Source organism: Episyrphus balteatus, chromosome 3 (genome assembly GCF_945859705.1).
Source record: "Episyrphus balteatus chromosome 3, idEpiBalt1.1, whole genome shotgun sequence".
NCBI lineage: Eukaryota > Metazoa > Arthropoda > Insecta > Diptera > Syrphidae > Episyrphus > Episyrphus balteatus.
In genome coordinates this window covers 87,275,466-87,297,462 of record NC_079136.1, presented here as the reverse complement: position 1 = coordinate 87,297,462, position 21,997 = coordinate 87,275,466, and the positions used below count along the sequence as shown (strand labels likewise).

Below are 21,997 nucleotides of genomic sequence, written 5' to 3'. Positions count from 1 at the left end.
GGCCGATTTATAATGTAAATTAATTGAAAAATACAAGTATTGGAGTTCCAGAAGGTGAATTTGATTTGCAAAAGAGTTAAATTTGTTTCATAGTGTAATTAATTTAATAAATTTTGATAATTTCTTGTATTTTTTAAGTTTTTGGTTGAATATTTACTAATATTAACTTCACAACACCAGAGTTCGATAAGAATATCAGAATACAAGTCTACATCAAAATCTAGCTTTTTTCAACAAATTTTAAACGTTCAGTATTTTTTTCAAAAGAAGATACTGAAATGGATCTCCATAAATAGACGTAAATAAATTTACTTTTCTAAATAAATTCTAAAATAATTTTGCTAAAGAAAGAAATATTATATATTTCAATAAATGAAAAATAAAAATCAAAATGCAAATGGTGACCATTTTTTGACTACTATTCATAGGAATTTATGCCTCAGTGACTTCAAAAGGTATTTGATTGATAAATAAATAAGAAAATAAATAAATACAAAATTAAAAGCCGATCTGGTTTTTTTAGGTTGTCATATTGATCTGAGATAAATTGACTGACCCTATTATTAGATATTAGTTTGGCAAATAATGTTGATTTTTTTTGTTTTGTTTTGTGCGATTTGTGCATAATAATGTTTGTGTGAGTGGTTTGTGTTTTTTTTTTTCTTTTTTGTTATATATAAATAAATTGTAAATTATTCGATAGAAAAAAGTTATCTACTATAATAATTAGTGTGTGTGGGTGTTTATGTGCCTATCCTCAAGTAGATTCTCTATCTACTTCGTTTTACTTCGGTCCTCCTCCACCACTACTACTACCATTCGCCGCTTGTTCGTGTTGTTGTTCCATTTTTCTCAGTTTTTCTCGTTTTTGTTTCTGACGTGTATGTTCAATTTCAAAATCTTGAACTGTAAGATTCAATCGTTGGATGTTATTCAAAATAAATTCCTCTTCGAGAACTTTTTCAGGTGGGGATTTAAGGACTTCTAGAGTTTCAATTAGTCCATTACATTGTTTGCGTATTTTTTGCCGACCAAGGGATGCGCCAAGTAGCACGAGGGCTACTTTGAAGATTACGCGTATGCCTTCGGCTAAGAAACAATCCCAAACACGTAAGAGGGTATCCCATGGCAGTGTTCGAGTCATTGCACATAGAAACCAATCTGTCATATAGAGAAGTGGCTCGATTTTATGTTTTTGTAAATGCCGATAGACAGAAGGGAAGGTTTTCTTTAATAGACCCTCAAGAATGGCAGCATCGTTTTGAAGAACTTCTAAGCCAGACATGAAATAGTCTTCCAAATATCTGGAAATTTTAATAAGTAAATTAAAAAGGAAACAAAAAAGAAAAATCTTAAAGAAACTTACACATCACATACACTGACAAAAACCCAAAATGCATCTTCAGCTGGCATATGCATGAGTAAAAATGCTGCAATTGGTGCTTGCGCTTGACAGAATCCCACTTTTGGATTATATATAGAATATGCTTTCAATACATTAAACAATTCAATTTGGCCAATTTTATCCTCGTCTAGGAACATTTCGTGGAAAGGAAATTGTCGATGTTTATCCCTTTTGATTTCTTCAATGACTTGAGGATTTCCGGGTTTTTGTAATAGTGTCTCATAAAGATTTCCATGTTTCTTTTTCAATAAATAAGCACCAGAGAGATAAAACCATGCTCTGGGTCTTACTGATTTGGGTATTCCTTTGCGACAGCGTTCTCTTATCTAAAATAAATATTAAAATTAAAATTTAAATATAGTAGAATTAAAAACTATACTTGCCTTTTTATAATTTTTTGACATATAAATAGACCAATTTTCAGTCATGTGTATCCATTTCTTTTCGCGAGCTAGAATTTGTGCTTTTGAAAGAGGTTCTTTAGGCTTATCAGTGCGTTGAAAGCCGCCATAGAAACCATTTCGATCGGGACAACTTGATACCGTTGAACACAACGATATTGTGTCTGCTGAACGTGGTGAAGTCGCCATTTGCTCTGGAATCAACAATAGTATTTTACAAATTTATCACTAAATCATTTTGATTGGTAGACGTGTATATTTAAAACTTAACATTGGATTTTCTCTTAAATGACGAGAAAAAATGTTTTTAAAAATATTTTTTTTTTTCAAGTTTTAACAATAATCTGTTTCAAATTCTCTGCAAAAATAAATCTTCCATGTGCTTCAAATTAATCAATTCTAAGAGAAAATATTGTAAGCTTCATAATTTTGGGAGTGGAGGTATAGTATTCATATATAAACCATTGAGGTTGATGTCATGATCTAAACAAACTTAGGTCCCAGACACCACATTTCCTCTAACCCTGAATTCACGCGAGTTTTTTTGAATTTTCCGCTTCGCGTTTGGGGAATGTAACAATAGTTATTATAGGCAATTTTTTGAGTTTTCTGGTCTTCTTCGTTCAGACTCACTTCTACACCTCTGGTGGAGAAGGGTTTCAACTGGTAAAATTACGGAACGCTCCGGTAGAATCGCAAGTTTCCCTGGTAAAATTACGGATTGTCCCGGTAAAATCACGGATTGCCCGGATAAAACCACGAGTCACCTCCGTAAAATCACGGGTTGCCCCGGTAAAATCTCGAGTTTCATCGGTAAAATCACTAGTCGCTTGCTTTAAATCACGAGTTGCTCTGTAATTTACATACATCATTAGAACTGAAAAGGTTGTTCTTCACATATTTAATATTTTAGTTAATCTATGTAATTTTTGTTTCGAATTCTACCTGATTGGACTTCTAGCTAAAATATTTTAAAACATAATGGCCTTTGTTACGATTACTCATAATGATCACTGTCGATTTTCAAACAATTTTACATTCGATATTGCATGAGATGAACTATTGTGACTGAAAACAAGTTAATTGTGATTGTGTGTAATTGTGTTTTGTGTAATTGTAAATAAGCAGCTGATAGCAGCTGACTTATATTAAAAAAAAAAATGTACTTGCAGCCCAGTGTACAGTGACGAGTCCAATTTGTCAAATGTTTTTGCTTATTTTTAAAAGTTGTTTAAATTAACGGCCGATTTCTTCATAGAGTCCTAGCACTAGTACCGGTCCTAAAGTTAGTACTCAAATCGGTATCAACTCATTTCATCACTCAGGTACTAAGCTTTAGATTTGTCAATTTAGGACCGAGTACTAGTTAGGACTCAGTACTAGCTAGCTTCTAAAAATCAGCTAGTACCTGGTGATTATATCAATCGTTAGTACTCAAATCGGTACCAAGCGATTTCTTCACACAAATTCTAAGCCTAAGTACTGTCAAATTGTTACCGAGTTTTACTAAGGACTTCGTAATGTTAGAACTTAAAAATCGGCAGTCTACCGGGGATAATATTTAATTCATTTTGATTTTTTTGCATTTTTTATGATTTATGAGCAATTTTGAGATTTGGTGTCTTTTCAAATAGGTAAATATTGACTAAATTTGACTAAATTGATGCTCAAGTACTAACGTTTCGTTGGGACAGAATAATAGTGAAAAAAAGTAATAGTGCTACGACCTAGTCTAGCTAGACCAGGTGCTAGGCTGACTTAGGACTTCTTTGAAGAAATTGGCCTTAAGTGTTATTTATTCGACTAGTGAATTCTAAACTTTATAGTCTTTTGTGTTATCACAATGGACCAATGAAGATCTAAGTCCAAGGGTCTTTTAATATTCTCCTAATGGCACCTGCGCCCAAAAATAACTATTTTGGTATCATTTGTGCATAGAAAGTCCCTCATTTGCATCTTGGACCAAAAGTTTGCGAATTTAATCCTTTTCCCTTCATGCTTTTTCGTCAGTAATGGTGCTTTTAGCAGATTTAAGACTAGTAGTTTAGCAGCTTCCAGCACATGTTCTGCTAATGCCATAGCACTAACAGAAACTTGGAGTTAATTTTTTGTCTACTGGTGCCCATTCAAGGAAGATACTTTACCAATTAGCGATTTTATTAATCAGTTCTCTAATGATTCTTTTATTAGATTACGTGGTTCAAGCTTATGTTACCATTTGGGATTTTGCTGTGTTACTCTCAATTTTAACGGAATATTCTACGATATTTCGGATGAACTAGTAAGTTTTTATCCTCTTAAAGTTTTTTTTTGTTGATCTTCATGAACTTTTCCAAAAAATGCTTTCTGCGGGTCATTTGACAACTTTTGACAGTGCCGATTCAGACTTATATAAGAAACAACACTGTAAAAAAACGTTTGCCAACCAAAAAAATGGAAAAAAATTATATTTGGAAGCTTGAAAGAGAAAAAACAAAGACACTGCTATTTCAATGTTCGGGCATAAGCTAGAGTGTTTCAATAAATACCTTATGCAAGGCAGTGATAAGCTTATTTAAAAAGTTGAAAACCTTGGATATGATGACGCCCTATGCAAAACATAATTTTTTTTTTCAAAATAATAAAACAACTTCAGAAATCAAATGCAAAACAAGTAGGTATGCAATTTCATTTGTTTTATTAATGTGCATTTATAGAAAAAAAAAATTTCAAAATCTTTAGAGCCGTTTTTTTAAAAACTAATTTTTTATAAATGATTTTGTTTTGGAAAAAAGTTTTAAAGTAAAATTGGTACGCCACTTTGTAGAAATCACTAATTAGCATCTAAAACCAAACTTTAAAAAAAATTCAATGTCTAGTTTTCGAAAAATTGACTTTGCAAAAAACATTTCAAATTTTTTTTAAATCCAAAAACTAATTTTTTCAAAATTTTATTTTTGATTTATATTAAAATAATATAAATGCTTTCTTAAAAATTTCGTTGAGATCGAATTAGTAGTTTCGGAGAACATCGGATTTAAAAAACTTACATTTGATTTTTTTTAACAAAATCGTTGGAGCCCATTTTCTAGAAATTTCAACTTAACAAAATTCGGTATATCACAAGTACCGTTAGAGAACCCGCACACTACAAGGTACAAGCTTTCTATCGGCCGACAGTTTAGTCGGTTTCTTGATCAGTAGGAAAATGTATGAAAGTGCGCACTATCGGCCGATAGAAAGTCTATAGTGTTCGCGGGCTCTAAAAAAACAATAATAAATAAAATTCCCGGTCACACGTACCTACTTGCTGTCATGTTAAAAGTTGCTTGGAATTTTAAAGCTTTTTAAATATAATTCAATTTTAAAAATGTACAATTTAAAAAGTAATGTACAGTACAATTTGATTTAAAGCTACAAAACCATCCCTTTAAACAGTTTTGTCTTTCAAACGAAGTGTGCGCCATTTAATTTGTTGTAATTATTTACTAAAAGTTTTCTTAATTTAATATTAGTATAAAACCTTTTTATATAAAAATTTTCATGAGAAAAGCAGCCATTAAGAAATTGGTTATATGGCAAGTACAGTTAATAACAGTCCAAAAAATATTTTTCTTAACTCAAAAGTGCAACCTTGTTTGCAGCATTACATGTTTTTTCCACCGTTTTTGGGAAAATTTCAATAGGTACCTCGAAAACCTGAATAAAATTGCAGATATCCGTTAAAAACCAGGTCTTGATTTTAGCAAATCTAACAATCCGTTTGAGATCTTTTTCCCAATTTTTCAATCTGAAACTTATAACGGATACAGGGTTTAATTGTTGGCAGTCTTAAAGGTACAATTAATGGCAGTGCCAACGATTTATATCCCAATGAACGTATTGGGACCTCCTGACAATAATAAAACCATTACCTTTATATGGGACCAATTATGGACACCCCTTTTAAACAACAACTCATTTTTTTTTTATAAAAAAGTAATTAATGAAGAGAAATATTAAAAAAAAAATAAGTCTTCATCCAAAAACTCAAAAAATAATCACAGTTACCAAATTCAGCAGGAACACTGTATTTTTGGCACTTTTTTCACGAACATAGAAGATAGCTTTAATTTTTCACTGATTAAAAGTAAAATACTGAGAATGAAATAAAATTAATAAATATGCAGAATTGTGAATAATGATACAGGTTATGAAAAAAACATGATTTTTGTGCCTGGGCATAGTAGTTTTTGAGATATGCTTTATTGCATGAAGAGTGCCAATAAATAATTGATACAAAAATCGGGGGTGTCTACCATTGTACCCGTTACGCTAAATCTACCTACATAAGTCTTTGACGTGACAAAAACTACTACGATACATTACTGTATTGTTGTTTTAAGTGCGTTTGTTATCTTTGTAAACATATCCAATAAGTCATCAATTTATCTTATCTTTCTTTCATAGAAAAAAAGAAAGAAAAAAACAAAATAACAAAATAACACGAAAAAATAAATTAACTTCCTCGCTCAAATTTTCAACAGAGTGCTTTTAATTTAAATTTAATTATTACAACAGAGCGAATCTGGAGAACTGGGACTGGATTGGATAGTTGATGGAATTTTATTATTATTTATTCCATCGAACACTACAACGAGACGACAAAAATGTTTGCAGTTAATTGAGAGCGCCTGGTTTAGCAAAAAGCATACAAAATTGTCATAATTTCTCGCCAACGACTGACGACAACGTTCGTAATCATTTATAAAGTTTAGTTAAGCTACCTACTCCCACTAAACGATAAAAAAAAAAATAACCACAAAATATCTCTCGACTTGTATTATAATTAAAAATTATCATCGTAATTCAACAAAAAAAGTCGTCGCAAGTCGCAACGCATTGGGAAGGGAGATGAATGTTAATTGACTGTTTTTTTTTTGCATAGAGTCTCTCTCTATTCTCTCAGACAGAATTTAAGAAAAAACAAAAAGCTATGAATGAATTAACTAATAACAAAAATTAATTTATAAATAAACTAAAAACAACATTCGGATGCTTTCATATTTTTTTGTTTAATTTTAATTTTAGATTCAGTTTCGTAGGAAAAAGTTTTTCCCCTTGGCCCAGCCCTCACTAAAGTTAAAGAATTCTAAAAAAAAAAAAAAAACATTGACGATGGCAATGAATTCTTTTGTTAGAAACTATATTTAATAATTTTTATTTTTTAATAAAACTTACGTGATTAATGTTGTGGGAATTCTAACAAATGTTAAGCAATATTATGCGTTCTAAATTAACCGTCTAATTCCAGCACAAAAGTTAAATAAACAATCGACATTTTTTTTTTTAACAAAAAAAATAAAGAAAATAAATTGGAAAACAAAAAAATAAAAATTACAAGTAAAGTTCTGACGATGATGTATGTGTGTTGTATGACGATGAATTTGTGTCCGTCCACTTTGTATTTGGTATTTCCTTTATTTTGTTTTCACTTTTTCTCTGTAATTCATACAATTTTCTCACTCAATATTATTACATTTATATAATAAAATATATAATAAATTGATTACAAATGATTTTAATTTATTGGCAGATTTGTAAATTGTATTATTTTGATAAAAAAAGAAAAAGGAATTTCTTTAAAAATTTTCTACGACACGATTGCACTTGGGAATAGAAACATTTTTTATTTTTTTGACAACTGGAAAATGGAAAAGTATTATTTAGTGGAATGGAATTTTTGTATGGAAGAAAAATGTGTTATACAAAATTATAGTGATGGGCGTTTATTAAACGCTTTCTTCGCCATCTGGATTTTAAAATGAGTAACAAAAAAGAGAGATACTTAGGGCCAGTTGTACAAACGTGGTTCAGCCTCGGATCAGGAATTTAACCCACCGATTTCGGCGGATAAGCTGCGGGTCAACTTCGGTTCAAGCATATATGTGGCTATTTTTACATATGTGGACCTTGCAGCGGTGCTAAACTGGAACCTTACCACCGATTTCAGAAGATAAAAGTTGCTGACCCACGGATTAAATATTTGTACAACTGGCCCTTAGATTTGTTTTTGCATTCGAAGCTTAATTTGTGCATCGCATTCAACGCTCTCGTTCTCCCCCACTTGCAAGATAAGCCTGGTACGCTGCTCGCGCTAAATTTTAGCTGAGATAAAATTCCCATACAAGTTATCGATAACTTGTATGGGATCCATTTTATCTCGGCTAAAAATTTTCGATAATTTGTATGGGAGCTAAAATTTAGCGCGAGCAGCGTACCAGGCTATAAGTGTAAATAAAAGCGATTTTCAATACACCTCCATCGCTTAAGTCAAAAATCAAACTGATTTTTATCGTCAGAGGGCCAGTTGTACAAATATTTAATCCGTGGATCAGCAACTTTTATCTTCTGAAATCGGTAGCAAGGCTGAAGTTTAGCACTGGTTCAAGGTTCATACATTGTATATATATTCTTATAGTACTCTCATGAAGTAGAATTTTCTATTTTGCGTCGCCACCGCTGGGATCGCTAGTTTATTTTATGTTTGAACCTTATGCAGAAAATTGAAGTGCAGATCTACCAAAAGATGTCGCTAAAGTATTTTCATGGATTGATAGTACTATAGAAATATATATACAATGGTTCATATATGTAGAAATAACCACATTCATGCTTGAACCACAGTTGACCCGCAGCTATTCCGTCGAAATCGGTGGGTTAAGTTCCTGATCCGAGGCTAAACCACGTTTATACAACTGGCCCTTAATCGTTTAACATTTTGCCCCATTGAATTTTTTTCCAAAAACTATTTGGTTCCGTTAGTCAGCTATTACATGAAGCCTCAAGGCTTGGCCACACCGGAGGGTATGCGGTAGCGGTACGGGTAGAGGTAACGGTACTTGTATGAAAAAAAACTCCAAACTGACATATCAACGTTCAGATGTGGAATTTTTTTCATACAAATATCGTTACCGCTACCCGTACCTCTACCGCATACCCTCCGGTGTGGCCAAGCCTTCAAGAGGCGCGCCTCTTTTCAAAACTAATGAGTGCAAAAGAGATAGAAGATCAAACAAAAAATTATCCGACCGGAGCGAGTCGTGGGCCAAAATTCTGAGACTCTTTTTTGACGTTTCTTTTTCCACTCTTTCTTTTTTCAACATTCCCTTTCATTCTTTTTGCTTCTTGGTGGAATACAACAACAACAATACTTAAATCAAAAGAGAAATGTCAAATTTGAGTCTTTGACTCAAGACTCAAGAGGCATCGTGTAATAGTACGCGCCTCACAGAATGATTATCAAAAGAAAATTCGAAAAAAGAGTCAAGCCTCTTGAGGCTTCATGTAATAGCTGACTTAGCAGAGACACATTTATAACACAATACCCTGTTTTGTATAACAGTTATAGGACATCTAGTGAGAAAATGTATTCTGTGTTGTTATACAGATTAAGGACATCTAGTGAGAAAATGGAATAGTTTTTAATCAGAGACCAGAACCATTATACATGTTTATAGAAAAATGTATACATATTACCAGAACTTTTCTAAATAGATTTATAACACATTGCTCTTTTTATAACAGTTTAAGGACATCTTGTGAGAAAATAGAAAAGTTCTCATACAGTGTTATCAGACAGGATTTTTCATAACAGCACCAACTAGAGCGTAACCTCATCGAGCTCGCTCTGAGGAGAGTATGCTCAGCTGAACTCTAGAGTTTCCCGATTTAATAAAGAAACAAACGGAATTTTTACACATAAAAAATACGCAAGCTGAAAAAAATCTGTCTAATTTAATAAAATAATTTTTCTGAGTACGCAGCTGAACCGAAACGAAATTTTCCATACAAAAATTCTATAATGAAATCTTGAACGAAATAAAATTGATTTTGTTATTGCTTCAAAACTTATTTTACGATGTTTTTTCTTGAATTTTTTTATTGGTATTTTTATTATTTTTACTTTGCTATAATTACCCGGTGGTATTTTATCGTTAACATATGCGCCCTTCATTATGAAAGTGGACTAAGTCACTCCTAAAAACGGTTTCAAATCTTGCCTTAAAATAATTATTATTTAAGGGGTAAAGTTTATTTGAAAGCGAAATTACAGTAAATAAACTTCTTTATTGCTCCTCTAGTGATTTCATAAAAGAAATATAATTAAATCGTTATAAGAAAATTATTATGTAAGTTTTTCTTTAAACAATGCAAAAAGTGACTTAGTCCACTTTCATAATCATGGGCACATATGTTTGCTATTGACTTTGAAGACTTGAAAATTTTTCGTTTCGCTCCAGTTGCGTACTAGGCTTGAATCCATAATGTAAAAGGGAAATAATTTTTTGAATCTAATAAATAATTTACAAGAAAAAGCTAAGAAAAATTACCTTTTATTTTCTTTTATCATTTTGTGTTTTTTTTTTTTCATGTTAAAGACTAGTACGCTGCTGATGCGAAACGAAATTTTCCATACAAAATTTCGTTAACGGAATCTTGAACGAAATTAAATAAGTTTTGTTTTTGTTTTTAAACTTATTTTCGGGTGTTTCTTGATTTTTTTAATTTATATTTATATTATTTTTACTTTGCTATTATAATACCTGATGGTATTTTTTCGTTAACAAGTCCGCTGTTTACTTTGGAGACTTCAAAATTTTTCATTTCGCTTCAGCAGCGTACTAGGCTTAAAGCAGTACGCAGCTGAAGCGAAACGAAATCTTGGGAGGAATAAATTTGTATGAAAGATACATTTAAGGCCGATCTGCGTACTAGGCTTAACCTTTCAAATTAGCAATGTCAAAGCTATTACACAAAGCCTCAAGAGTTGTTTTTGTTTTAATTTATAAAATGTTATTTAAAAAGAATATAAATTGAAAAATAACAAATTTTCTTTGTTTCTTGTCGGAATATGGTAATGGTATGGTTTATGTGCGTTTTTCATCGGTAATTTAAAAGTGAAAATATTGACATGGTCTCAAATTTTGTCAAATTTGACGATCAAATTTTGACATTAACTTCATTTGTACTGTATTATACTCCTACTATCTGAAAGCTTATATTATTTCAGCTAAAAATATTCTCCTTAATCATATGTCTACAGTTCAATCAGTATTCATAAAATCAAATCATCATCAAAAACATCAATATACCCAGTGTCGCCGCAGGCTTTTTTAGAAAAGTAACAAAATTTTTCAAAAAGAGTAACAAATGGGAAAAAAGTCGTAAAAACGAATCTTATCTTATTTGAAAGCTTATTATTACGAAGTCTAGCAAGTTGCTGCAGCGAAAAAGAGGTGAAATAAAATAAACTAGTAGAATAAATTCAAAAAGCAGAACGAAATTTTCAGTTTGAGCCTAATACGAGGCTGAAATAATATTTTGTCAACGAAATCAAAATTTCAATATGCTTTCAGTTTTTCAGTTCACAGCTTTCCGGATTATGTGGAGAGTTTTCCTGGCCCTTTTTTCTTTTATAAAGAACTCTGTGTTGACGTTTTTATTTTATATTGGCTTTAATTTAATTCATTTTTGTTTACTTTGACAGAATTCTTGATGATGTTTTTTCGTTTTGCCCACTTTTCACGAGTCGATTTTAGCCGCACGATATGTTGGTCGTTCACACGAGTCGAAAAGCTTCGCCGCACGGCAAAAATCGACTCGTGAAAAGTCCCCATTATCATTTTCGCTGTCGACTTTGAGGACTTAAAAAATTTAATTTTAATTTATTATTTTTAGTTGTGCCATTTTTGTGTAGGATTTTTCGTTTCTCATCTAGGTTTTAATAAATAAAGTTTAAAAAAACGTTCTGGAGGCGGAGAGAACTATTTATTAGGTTTTATACATATCTTTCCGAAAAATAACCCTGCATTTGAAACAGTTTTGCCTTCTTGTGAATTATTAAAAGATGTTATAAATCCTCAAGAGCATTTAGATTATTATGTAGATATTTTAAGATTAAAAAATGTTACTTTCAAAATTTAATGCATATTTTTACTGTAGAATAATTTAAAAACAGAAATTTAGAACTTCTTTTGAGAAGAATTTCTTGACTCGTCTAGCCTAAAATTAAACATTTTATAAATGTTAACACATTAAATTTTCCCTTCATTAACTCCCATCCATTTTGTCCTAAGCGAATACAAATAGGTTTTATACAAAGAATAGATTTAAAACTTTTTTAACCATAAACAGATCATTGTTGCCTGCTAAATAGGCATAGTTATTGCATAAATTGTGGAAGAAAAAAATGCTTTCGGTTGAAATTTTCAATCTATTTCAACGAAAAACAAACAAAATTTTATTGAAAAAAAAGGGTAACAAAACGGAATAAAAAGTAACATGGTAACAAACTTATTAAATATTTAAAAAAAGTTACACTTTTGTTACTTTAGTAACATTGTGGCAACATTGAATATACCTCTTGTAGCTCTCATGATATTTGCATGTAAAAGGGACAAGTAAGGGTTATTAGAACGAACTTTGGAGCCTTGCATCTCAAGACCCTGACTTACGATTTGAAAAAAAAATCATAGATTGAATATACTAACCTCCAGCTACATTTTGAGACTAGTCTGATTAATGTACGCTCATGGCCCAGGTCCCATATAATTTTGCCCCATCTCCTTTAGGGCCTCAAAAAAAAGTTATTAGACGCTTTAATTTGTTTTAATTATCTTTTCAGTAATGGCATCTTTCAAATTTTCGAAAAAGATCCCCTCTATCTGTAATAACTACTTTGTCGGAGGTCTTTTAAATTTTTTTCGTTTTAGGAAACCATTCATAACTTAGTTTTGAAATTTTATAGAACTTTTTCATTGCCTACGCCATTTATTTAAAAAATTTATCTATCGATTAAAAAAAAATTTAAATACGACCAACCGTTTAGAAAATAATTTTTTTAACCATTTCATATTACCCTCATTTACCTCATTTCATGATGAAATGTTTTAAGAGCCGTTTCTTCGTGTTCACGTTTGGCATAACCTTTCAAATAAGCTATGGTAGATTTTTGTATCTATAATAGTTTAATTTAAATTTTAAATTGCAATTTATACCACACTGCTAACAGGCTCACGCGGAACTGGAGAAAATGAGTCATGTTTTTTCTGGATGGAGCTGGAGTTTATTAATTTACAAGACGTTGACACGACAAGAAAAAATAGATCAACTTCAATTGAAGTAAAGTGGTCCCACAGCGGTTTTTTAATTGGGACAAAATGGAAGAGACTTTATGAAAGTTTTCGGATTATCACTAACACAAAAACAAATCAGTCAGATATTAGGCTTGTATTTGATCAAATTCTCATAATAATAAAAAAAAGAAAAAACGGGGGTAAGCCCCGTGAACATCGTGACCAAACTCATAGAGGAAGGAATACCTATAGAGAGCCGACTCGTACCCCCCTGGCCTAAAACACCCGCAAATTGAATTTCAGATAATTGGTATACATCTCTCTTATTTTTCTCTTGTTTTTCTATCTGTGAATACGTGTGAAAGGTATAACATTGTATATATATTCTTATAGTACTCTCATGAAGTAGAATTTTCTATTTTGCGTCGCCACCGCTGGGATCGCTAGTTTATTTTATGTTTGAACCTTATGCAGAAAATTGAAGTGCAGATTTACCAAAAGATGTCGCTAAAGTATTTTCATGGATTGATAGTACTATAGAAATATACATATATACAATGGGTATAACATTGTATATATATTTCTATAGTACTATCAATCGAAGAAAATACTACAGCGACATCTTTTGGTAGATCTGCATTTCAATTTTCTGCATAAGGTTCAAATATAAAATAAACTAGCGAGCCCAGCGGTGGCGACGCAAAACAGAAAATTCTACTTCATGAGAGTACTATAGGAATATATATACAATGGGTATAATGCGTTTAATACCTTCCTTTCACCAGTAGATGTCCTCACAAACATTGAATTTAAACATGATTTTGGTTTGTACATGAACTTGAATAGCTCAAATAGCTCACTCCAGACACCCACCTTTCAATAAATATGTACAGAAATAAAAAAAAAGGTTCGTGTTTTGAATTTATTATATTATTTTTTTATGAATTAATTCCTCTACTGAGCACTTAAATTGTTTTTAATTGTTTTGAGCACAACTCCACAGTTGAATGTGTTGGTGCCATTTAAAATGCACGGGAAAACTACCACATATAAGCACTGTGGAGTTTTTCCTCTCATTGCAGCTTGTAGGGTGGAGATGAAAAACCAACCGAAGTCGCGTCTCTAGGTATTCCTTCCTCTATGACCAAACTCCAGATCTACCTACATACATAAAAGAAGTGTGATTCACTCCTATAATTTTATATAACGAGATTTTATTTGCCCTAGTCCAAAACAAAACAAGTGGCCACATTGTTTTTCACTTCAGCCATCTGTATTAGAAAATAATAAACAATTATTTTCCAACCGCCACCTACCCACCAAACACAAAAACTCCCTTCCCAACTCCTACACATCGTAATTCCCTCAATGACCAATAGAACACAACCGAATCGAAACAAAAAATTCACTCAAAATGAATTCTAGCGTAAGTCCAAGAGCAGCGCAGTGCACCAGCTTCATCACAAATCAGCCCATTTGTCTCTGTCGTGGTTGTCGGTAGTCAATTTCGTCGTCTCAATTTTAACAAAAAAAAAGAAAAAGAAAAAAAAGTCGAACTAGGACAAAGCACATACAATTTTCCCGACCAAATGGGTTTTCCCTAATCCAATTGAGAAACAAAATTTATCAAAAAAAAAAAAATTAATTTATCTTCGTAGAAACAACTCAAAATTCAAGGGAAAAAAAATCAAGTTATCAACATTTTTCCTTGAGATAAAATTGCTTTTATCACGTTCATTCATCGCGAGTAATATCGACGAAAAAGAAGAAAAAAAAAAAAGACCGTGTGTGTATCTGTGGTGCCATAATAATCGACTTGATCAAAAGAAAAAAATTTGTCAATTTTGTACAAAATAATAATTTAAAGGAAAAAAAAAAATAAACTTTGATTTCCCACTGAAGAGAAAAATAAAATTATTATTTAAAAAAAATATCCTTTAAAAAAAAAGTAAATTGAAAAAAAAAAACAAATAAGTTCCTGTCGCTACTTGAGAAATCTTTTTTTCTTTTCATCTCGCTTCTCCCGTTGATGTCTTCGTTTTTTTTTTTTATTCATTTATGCCGTTTTGTTGTGTGTGTAGTTATTTTGGAATGAAATTCTTGTCGATTTTTTCTCAAAGAAAAAATTAATTTGAAAAAATAAATAAAACACGAAAGAGCAAGGAGCACAGAGACTGTAGTAGACAGAACGAGTGAAAGAGATAAAAAATATATAAAAAAAAAGTTGTATACACCACACATACACTTGTCTCTCTATAAAGACTGTGAGTGTATGAATTGAGAAAGAAGAGTGAGTGAGTGATTTTTTTTTTATCAGACGAAGAAAAAGAAGAAAAAAAAATAATTTTTTTCCCAATTTGAATTCGGGTTTGGATTAAAAGAAGACAGATTTGTAAGTTTTTTTATTCATTTTATTTTTTTTTTCAAATTGTTCTTTTTAAATTGAAATTGATGAAACTATGGTGTATGTTTATTTTTTTTTATTTGTTGAATGTTTATAGGATTTTTTTTTTATTGAATGAAACAAGAGAGCTGTGAAGTGAAGGAGTGAGTGAGTTTGTGAATCCAACAGGAATGAACGTGAACCCCAAGGATTGTTAATGTTGAGAGATCTTTTGTTATTGTTATGCACTTGTGTGTACCTACCTCTATATTTGTTGTTGTTGTTGTTTTTTTTTTTTTATCTATCGTCATTTCGTCATCATTGTCGTTGTGCTGATGATTTTTTGTATTTTTTAGTTTGCCTCTCATTTCATCTTTTAAAGTTTAGATTTGGGCAAGGTAACGGCCAGCGATGGAATAATCACATTGTGATCTTAATATTTCTATTTTGACTCAAAATAAGTACCATTCACAACATAAATTACAGTTTACAGAGGTAGCTTAACTTGCATCATTTCGTTATACATTAGGTACATCAAGAAAACAGTTAGGATAGAACAAAATTAAAACCTTAAAACCTTGCTATGTAACTATCGCAAAAGGGATTAACATTTTTGAATTGTCAAAAAAAAAACTATTTCACCCCATAAAAATAAATGGAGTGCTTGAAACTTAATTTCTAAATTCATAAGTTTTTTATTTGAACGAATTTCCTTTTTATTTTTTGGGATTAAAGTTGTTTGCAATGAATTCTCTTTTTAATTATGAGTATAGCTGAACTCTGAACCGAGGCTCTACAAAATTACACAATTCACAAGTCTGAAGCCGTTCGTCAACAATCTGATAGGTAGGTCCTTATCAGTGTGGCTTTAGACCAGGAAAGTCCACCATCTATCAAATATTCACATTATGACAGATCTTGGAAAAAAACCCAGGAACAACAAATCGATACCCACCACCTGTTCATTGATTTTAAGGCCGCGTATGACAGTATCTATAGAGATGAACTGTATAGAGCTATGTTTGGCATTCCTGCCAAGCTCGTCCGGCTGTGCAGGATGACGATGGAGAATGCACGCTGCTCCGTCAGAGTCGCCAAAGACCTAACCGAAGCATTTGATGTCGAAAAAGGTTTTCGACAAGGCGACGCACAGTGTGGCGATTGTATGGAGATGGTGGACAAAAATCAATTTTATAAAAAGGAATTGATTTTGCAAAGAAAAATTGTTGTAGATGTAATAAAGAGAAATTCTAAAAAATTTGACGAAATTTTCACGCCCCCTGCCACGCCCACTTTTGTATATGATTATTTATATCTAGAAAACGGCGTGCACCATTTGATTCAAATTTAGAAAATTTGATTATCTAGATGAGTGTGAAAATTAAAAAAATAGTTTAGACCCTTTCCGCCCTTTGCCACGCCTACTTTTGTATATGATTGTTTATACCTTAAAAACGGTTTGCACCATTTGCACCAAATTTAAGAAATTTGATTACCTAGATGAGTTAAAGAAATATAAAATAAAATAATTCATACAGAATAATTATTAACATATTCAATTCGTGATTTTTTATAAAAAAAAAATCCATTTTTATAAATTTTTAAATTTTTTAAAGATTTGACCTTGTCCTAGAAATTTTGAAAATTTTTAAGGTTAGCAAAAATTAGCATGACAACTTTACATTTCCACAAAGTAAATATTAATACAGTGTAACTACACTAAAAATGTTGCTATACTTTGCTTTAATTAATTTATAAACATATCCAAAATGGAAAAAATCGTTAAAAAGCTGTTTTTTATGCATTTCTTCCCCCTCGGATCAAGATTTATGTCGAAATTTATCAATTTTTTTCTTAAAATACTTTATGTGGCAGTTGCTAGTATTTACTTAACTAATTCAAAATAATTTCAATATCTTCATCTTCTCCCCTGTTTTTGCCAAAACAAATCCACCTTTCAAAAAGTCGTTAATTTTTTCTGGTCCGACTTTGGCCTACAAAAAGTCAAATATTTTAAAGGTTAGCAAAAGTTAGCAATGAAACTAAACGTGTTCTCAAAGAGCAATAACAACACAAGATAATGCCATAAATCATTGTGCTACAATTTGCTACTACAACTTTGTAGGCTTAATTTAGATGAAATTTTATGCCTTAAAAAGGAACTTTTTTCGATAATTCACTAAAATTCAAATTTATTTAAAAAATTAAATATAACTACTCATACAAGTTCTCAATGTATCCATGATTATTATTCACAAATAAAAAAAAAATAAAACTTTGGTACTTTTCTTATACGAACCAAATGAAAATGCACAAAAAAAAAATCTCGAGTTATCAAAATGACTAAAATTTTTTTCAGTGTTTTTGAAAGTCCCGCTAATCCCCCAAAATGAGCAAAACAAAATTAAAAACAGCCAAAAACAGTAATTTAACATAAATGCTTGACCAGCTCCATAGCTTAGAAGACCAATATTGCATTTTTGTTTTTTTTTTTATTTTTGTTCACTAGTCAACGCACTGTGCGACGCACTGTCCTTGAAAGAATTATACAGAACTCAAACTTCAACACCAGAGGCACCATCTTTCAAAAGTCCGTCCAGGTGTTTGCATATGCCGACGATATTGATATAATTGGAAGAATTCAGCGTGATATCAATGGCGCATAGAAGCGAAAGCGGCAAAACCAAGTATACGCTGTTGTTAAAAAAGGACACTCAAAACCGACACATTAGACAAAACGTCACCATCGACAGCCATAACTTCAAGGTAGTAAAGGACTTCTTCTACCTAGGCTCCGTTATAAACACAGACAACAACATCAGCGCTGAAATCAAACGGAGAATTACTCTTGCCAATCGCTACTACTTTGGTTTGAGAAGGCAATTGATAAGCAAAGCCCTCTCTCGAGCAACTAAGGTGTCCCTATATAAGACCCTTATCATCCCACTCCTGATATATGGTATGGGCTTTAAAGAAGGCGGATGAAAACATCCTGGAATGTTTCGAGAGAATTATTTTTGGTCCCGTATCCAATGATGATGATTGGAGAAGAAAATATAACAACGAACTTTACGGACTAACCTAGCCAAGAGAGTTAAAGTGCAGCGCCTGAAGAGGCTAGGTCAACTGAAGCGCATGGACAACAATGCTCCGGCCCGGAAAGTTTTCGATTCCAACCCAGAGAGACGGCGCAGTAGAGAAAGACCTCAATCAACTTGGCGTGCGAAACTGGAAGCAGCGAGCTAAAGATAGGGCTGGCTGGCGATACTTATTGGTTGAGGCCCAGATCCACAGCAGATTTTAGCCGTTTAACGGAGCTGGTCACCCTTAGTAAGTAAGAAAAGAGAAAAGCTGACGCCAGACGAAATAATCACAAAGTCTTATAAAAAAGATGGGAGACATCGGTTTTGACAAGGCTAATGATTTTTCTCTCCAAGAATATTCGGCGTGATTGCACGCCTTATCAATAAAGTCATGGAGAGAAAGTTACATTCTTCGAATCTACAAAAAGAAGGGTGATACGCGAAGATAGTTACAGTTTGAATTCACACACTGAAAATCGTTTAGCGAGTCTTGGAAAGCCAACTACTAAAAATAATAAGACTCCATTGCGGGTATCAAGGGATTCCTTCATTGGTTGGTTTTGAAAAAGGTTTCGATCGTCAACTACGATATCTGAAATCGAATTACGGCATACGATTACAATCGTACGTTAACGTTTTGACTTTTGCTGTCTTTATTTAATCAGTAGAAAAAAATAAGGACATATAGTATCAGTACGTTAACGTATGATCGTAATCGTATGCCGTAATTCGGTCCCTGATATTGGTTGCTTTCAGGTGCAGCACAAAAAAAGCGTCTTGAGTCCTTTTATCTTTATCACAATTCATGAGTATTTGCTTGCAGACATAAAAGCATCGGTTATTCTTTGTTGATGTTGCAGCCATCATATATGTGAAGATCTGATATCCCTGCAACGAGAGCTTTTCGTATGGGTTGATGTTCTGGAAGGAAGTGAGTACCGCATAAGCGTGAAAAAGTCATACCTGGTGTATTCCTGACATATTATGTATATTTGAATAGAGTATTATGAAAAGTTAAAACATGTGGGTTTTATTTATTAACAGCTAAGCAACTTGTTATGACGGTATCAATCATTTATAAGCAAGTTAACTGAAGCTGAGACGAAAATGCTTCGTATGACATCAGGAGTAACAAAACTTAATCAAATTAGAATAATGAAAATTCGAGAAAGCTTTCATGTAAGTAAGAAGTAATGTAGACATGAAAATGCCTGGTAGAAGGATATTGAACAATTCAAAAGCGAGAGGCTTGCCGCTGATTTTCTGAAGTCAACCCAGCGAACCCCACAGGCGGATCACTTATGTGAAACAGATACGTGGGAGTCATTATCCCCTCGACATGGTAAAAAAGTTACCATAGACAGCTATAACTTCGAAGTAAAAGACTTCAGCAGGTCTAAAAATGATTTTTTTAATTTTGCCAATCACAGCTACTTTGGTTTGAGAAGGATATTGACTTTCAAAGCCCACTCTCGAGCAACTTAGTTGTCCTTATACAAGACTCTTATCATCCCTGGACTTTACCGAAGGCAGAAAACTCTTAAGATTGTTTCGAGTTTTTGGTCCCATCTATGTACATCGATGGTGATTGGATAAGAACGTACAACAACATTAAGGTGCAGCGAATGAGATAGCTAGATCATGTGGAACCATATCACAGCCATAAAACCATTTTCAGCGGATTTTTTTTATGAAAATAGGTACTATGTGCTATGTGTTAAAACCAACTTTTTATCGTATTCCAACGCTGACTTTTCCATTTTTTTTTTTTTTTTTTTTGTATATCAAAAAAATATTTTGTTTATGATTTGCTGCCAAAACAATAGCAGAACACTACTCACAGTACATATACACACGATTAAATTAAAAGCAAAATGAAGAAGCTCGAAATGATGTATGCATGCTTGCTGATGCCTCAAAACGAAGCTGCGTAGGTTCAATATTAATGAAGGTAAAATACACCTACTCTTGGTTTCACTTAATAAATGTTAAGGTAGGTTGTAATTTATGTTAAATTGTATCTGCATAGTTAACTATTACAGGGCTGTTAAAATGATAATATGTCGAAATTTATTAAAGAAATGGACAAAGCAGAAAAAAAGGTTTAATTTTAAAACGAAATCAAGAAGATTTAAACAACAGTTTTACAGGAAATTGAATAAAAAAGTTTTTGATAAACAAATATACCTAATAAATCTTATCTACACTACGCGTCGCTAAAACAAAACATGGATTTATGTTTTTGTTTAGAAATTGCTTATGCTTTTTTGATCATGTTTTTTTTTTATCTACACTTCGGTTCAGGTGAATAAGAACAACACTTTTATTTAAGTTAATTGAGAATAGTGGCCCCATAGATTCAAAATGCAAATCTTATTGCATTAGTCTTATTTAAATTCATTTAAAATCTTATTAAAGTGAAGTTCAGAGTCAAATAAATTAATTGGAAGAAGGACAAATTTTAACTTGAAGCTAGACGTTTTCAACTTGGAAGATTACACTGGTCTGCAAAATTTAACTTTTTTTTTCTCCTTCAAATAATTTTTTAATATTATGAAAGATTAGACTTTCCTGAATCTAAATCTGGTTTCAGAAAAATTCTATCAAGTACCATTTTTGTAAAAATGATTTTTGAAAAATGTGAGTAGTTTCTAAAAAATCACCCTTTTAGATTCATTTGAACTTGTATAAAATTAAAACTATTTGTCGCATTGAGCTCAAATACTTATTCTTCATAATATGACCTATCGATTGACACCAAATATGTTCTTTTACATTCATGTTTACTCATTTTTTAAAATACTGATTGACAAAAAAAGCAGACATTTCGAAATCCTTCACTTTTTAGTAAATCCTACATGAACAAAAGCACCTAAATTAAGGAAAATGTAAAATATCAATGCCCATTATATTTAAAAAGTCAAATATGTAAAGTAAACCAAAATAAAATACATTAAACAAAATTTTTACGTGTTTTGTAATTTTATATACTATTTTTCTATTTAGAATTATCTTATTTGTAATAAACCATTCGATAAACTGCCTTATAAAGCTTCAGATTTGTTTCTCTTAGAAACAATAGTACACTTTTCTTATAGTTTTTGATGTGCTGAGCTAGAATCGGAAATCACAAAAATTCTATCACGTCAGGATTTTAAGATATTCGTATTAAAGTATCACAAAATCAAGTTTTTTTTTTAAATCTCAAAAAAACTCTCAAAAACCAGAGCTGACCGAAATTTTTTGAGTTCGGATTCAAAATCAGCACACTAAAGTCCATTAGAAAAGTATACTTTTGTTCTAGGGAGAAAGATATATTAATTTATAGAGATCAGTTTCTTTATGGTAAGATATGCCAAACATACTAAACTTACTTAAATTAAGATATCTCGGAGAAGAAAAGAGATATTGAGAAGATTGAAATTGAATTTGAAAGAAAAAAATAGGTTCTTTTATAAACCGTATCAATTCTAATTGAAAAAGATTACATTATGCCAAAATATTTCTTCGAAAACAGCAAAAAAATGGGTTTTTGAGATTTTCTAACGGGAATATTTAAAAAACGTGACGTGCTAGGTCAATTCTGACTTCGGATTCGGAATTAGCATACAAAAATCCTTCAGAAAAGT

At 31.8% G+C, this 21,997-nt stretch overlaps 2 protein-coding genes across 10 annotated transcripts in view; one reads left to right on the top strand and one right to left on the bottom strand.

Moving 5' to 3' along the window:
* Window positions 1–673: 673 nt before the first annotated feature.
* On the bottom strand, window positions 674–7,442 carry LOC129917044 (TBC1 domain family member whacked). 3 transcript variants are annotated; one of them, XM_055997357.1, is made up of 5 exons: window positions 7,338–7,442; window positions 7,006–7,266; window positions 1,789–2,000; window positions 1,367–1,731; window positions 674–1,304 (listed from the first exon to the last, which is right to left on the bottom strand). In XM_055997357.1, exons 3-5 carry the CDS (start codon window positions 1,993–1,995, stop codon window positions 785–787), a joined length of 1,092 nt encoding a protein of 363 aa, XP_055853332.1. In that variant the 5' UTR covers window positions 1,996–2,000; window positions 7,006–7,266; window positions 7,338–7,442; the 3' UTR covers window positions 674–784. The 3 variants fall into 3 exon arrangements, with proteins under 3 accessions (XP_055853332.1, XP_055853331.1, XP_055853333.1); XM_055997356.1 differs by having other exon boundaries at window positions 7,006–7,436; XM_055997358.1 differs by having other exon boundaries at window positions 7,166–7,436.
* A 7,422-nt stretch (window positions 7,443–14,864) lies between these two features.
* LOC129917028 (putative transcription factor capicua) overlaps window positions 14,865–21,997 on the top strand; it is a 63,612-nt gene continuing 56,479 nt past the window's right edge. For 4 of the 7 annotated variants that reach the window (XR_008772581.1, XM_055997335.1, XM_055997334.1 and 1 more), the window contains exon 1: window positions 14,866–15,294. The gene's annotated coding sequence lies outside the window, so the exon portion shown is untranslated. Of the gene's footprint in view, window positions 15,295–21,997 lie in introns of all 7 variants that reach the window. The other 3 variants (XM_055997333.1, XM_055997332.1, XM_055997336.1) reach the window with 2 other exon arrangements.

Excerpts from the sequence above, each read along its gene's own strand:
- LOC129917044 (XM_055997357.1), bottom strand. The coding sequence starts at position 1,995 with ATGGCGACTTCACCACGTTCAGCAGACACAATATCGTTGTGTTCAACG. Across the intron at positions 1,732-1,788 it reads TGTCAAAAAATTATAAAAAG|ATAAGAGAACGCTGTCGCAA; the intron begins GCAAGTATAGTT and ends TATTTATTTTAG. Across the intron at positions 1,305-1,366 it reads TTTGTCAGTGTATGTGATGT|ATATTTGGAAGACTATTTCA; the intron begins GTAAGTTTCTTT and ends TAAAATTTCCAG.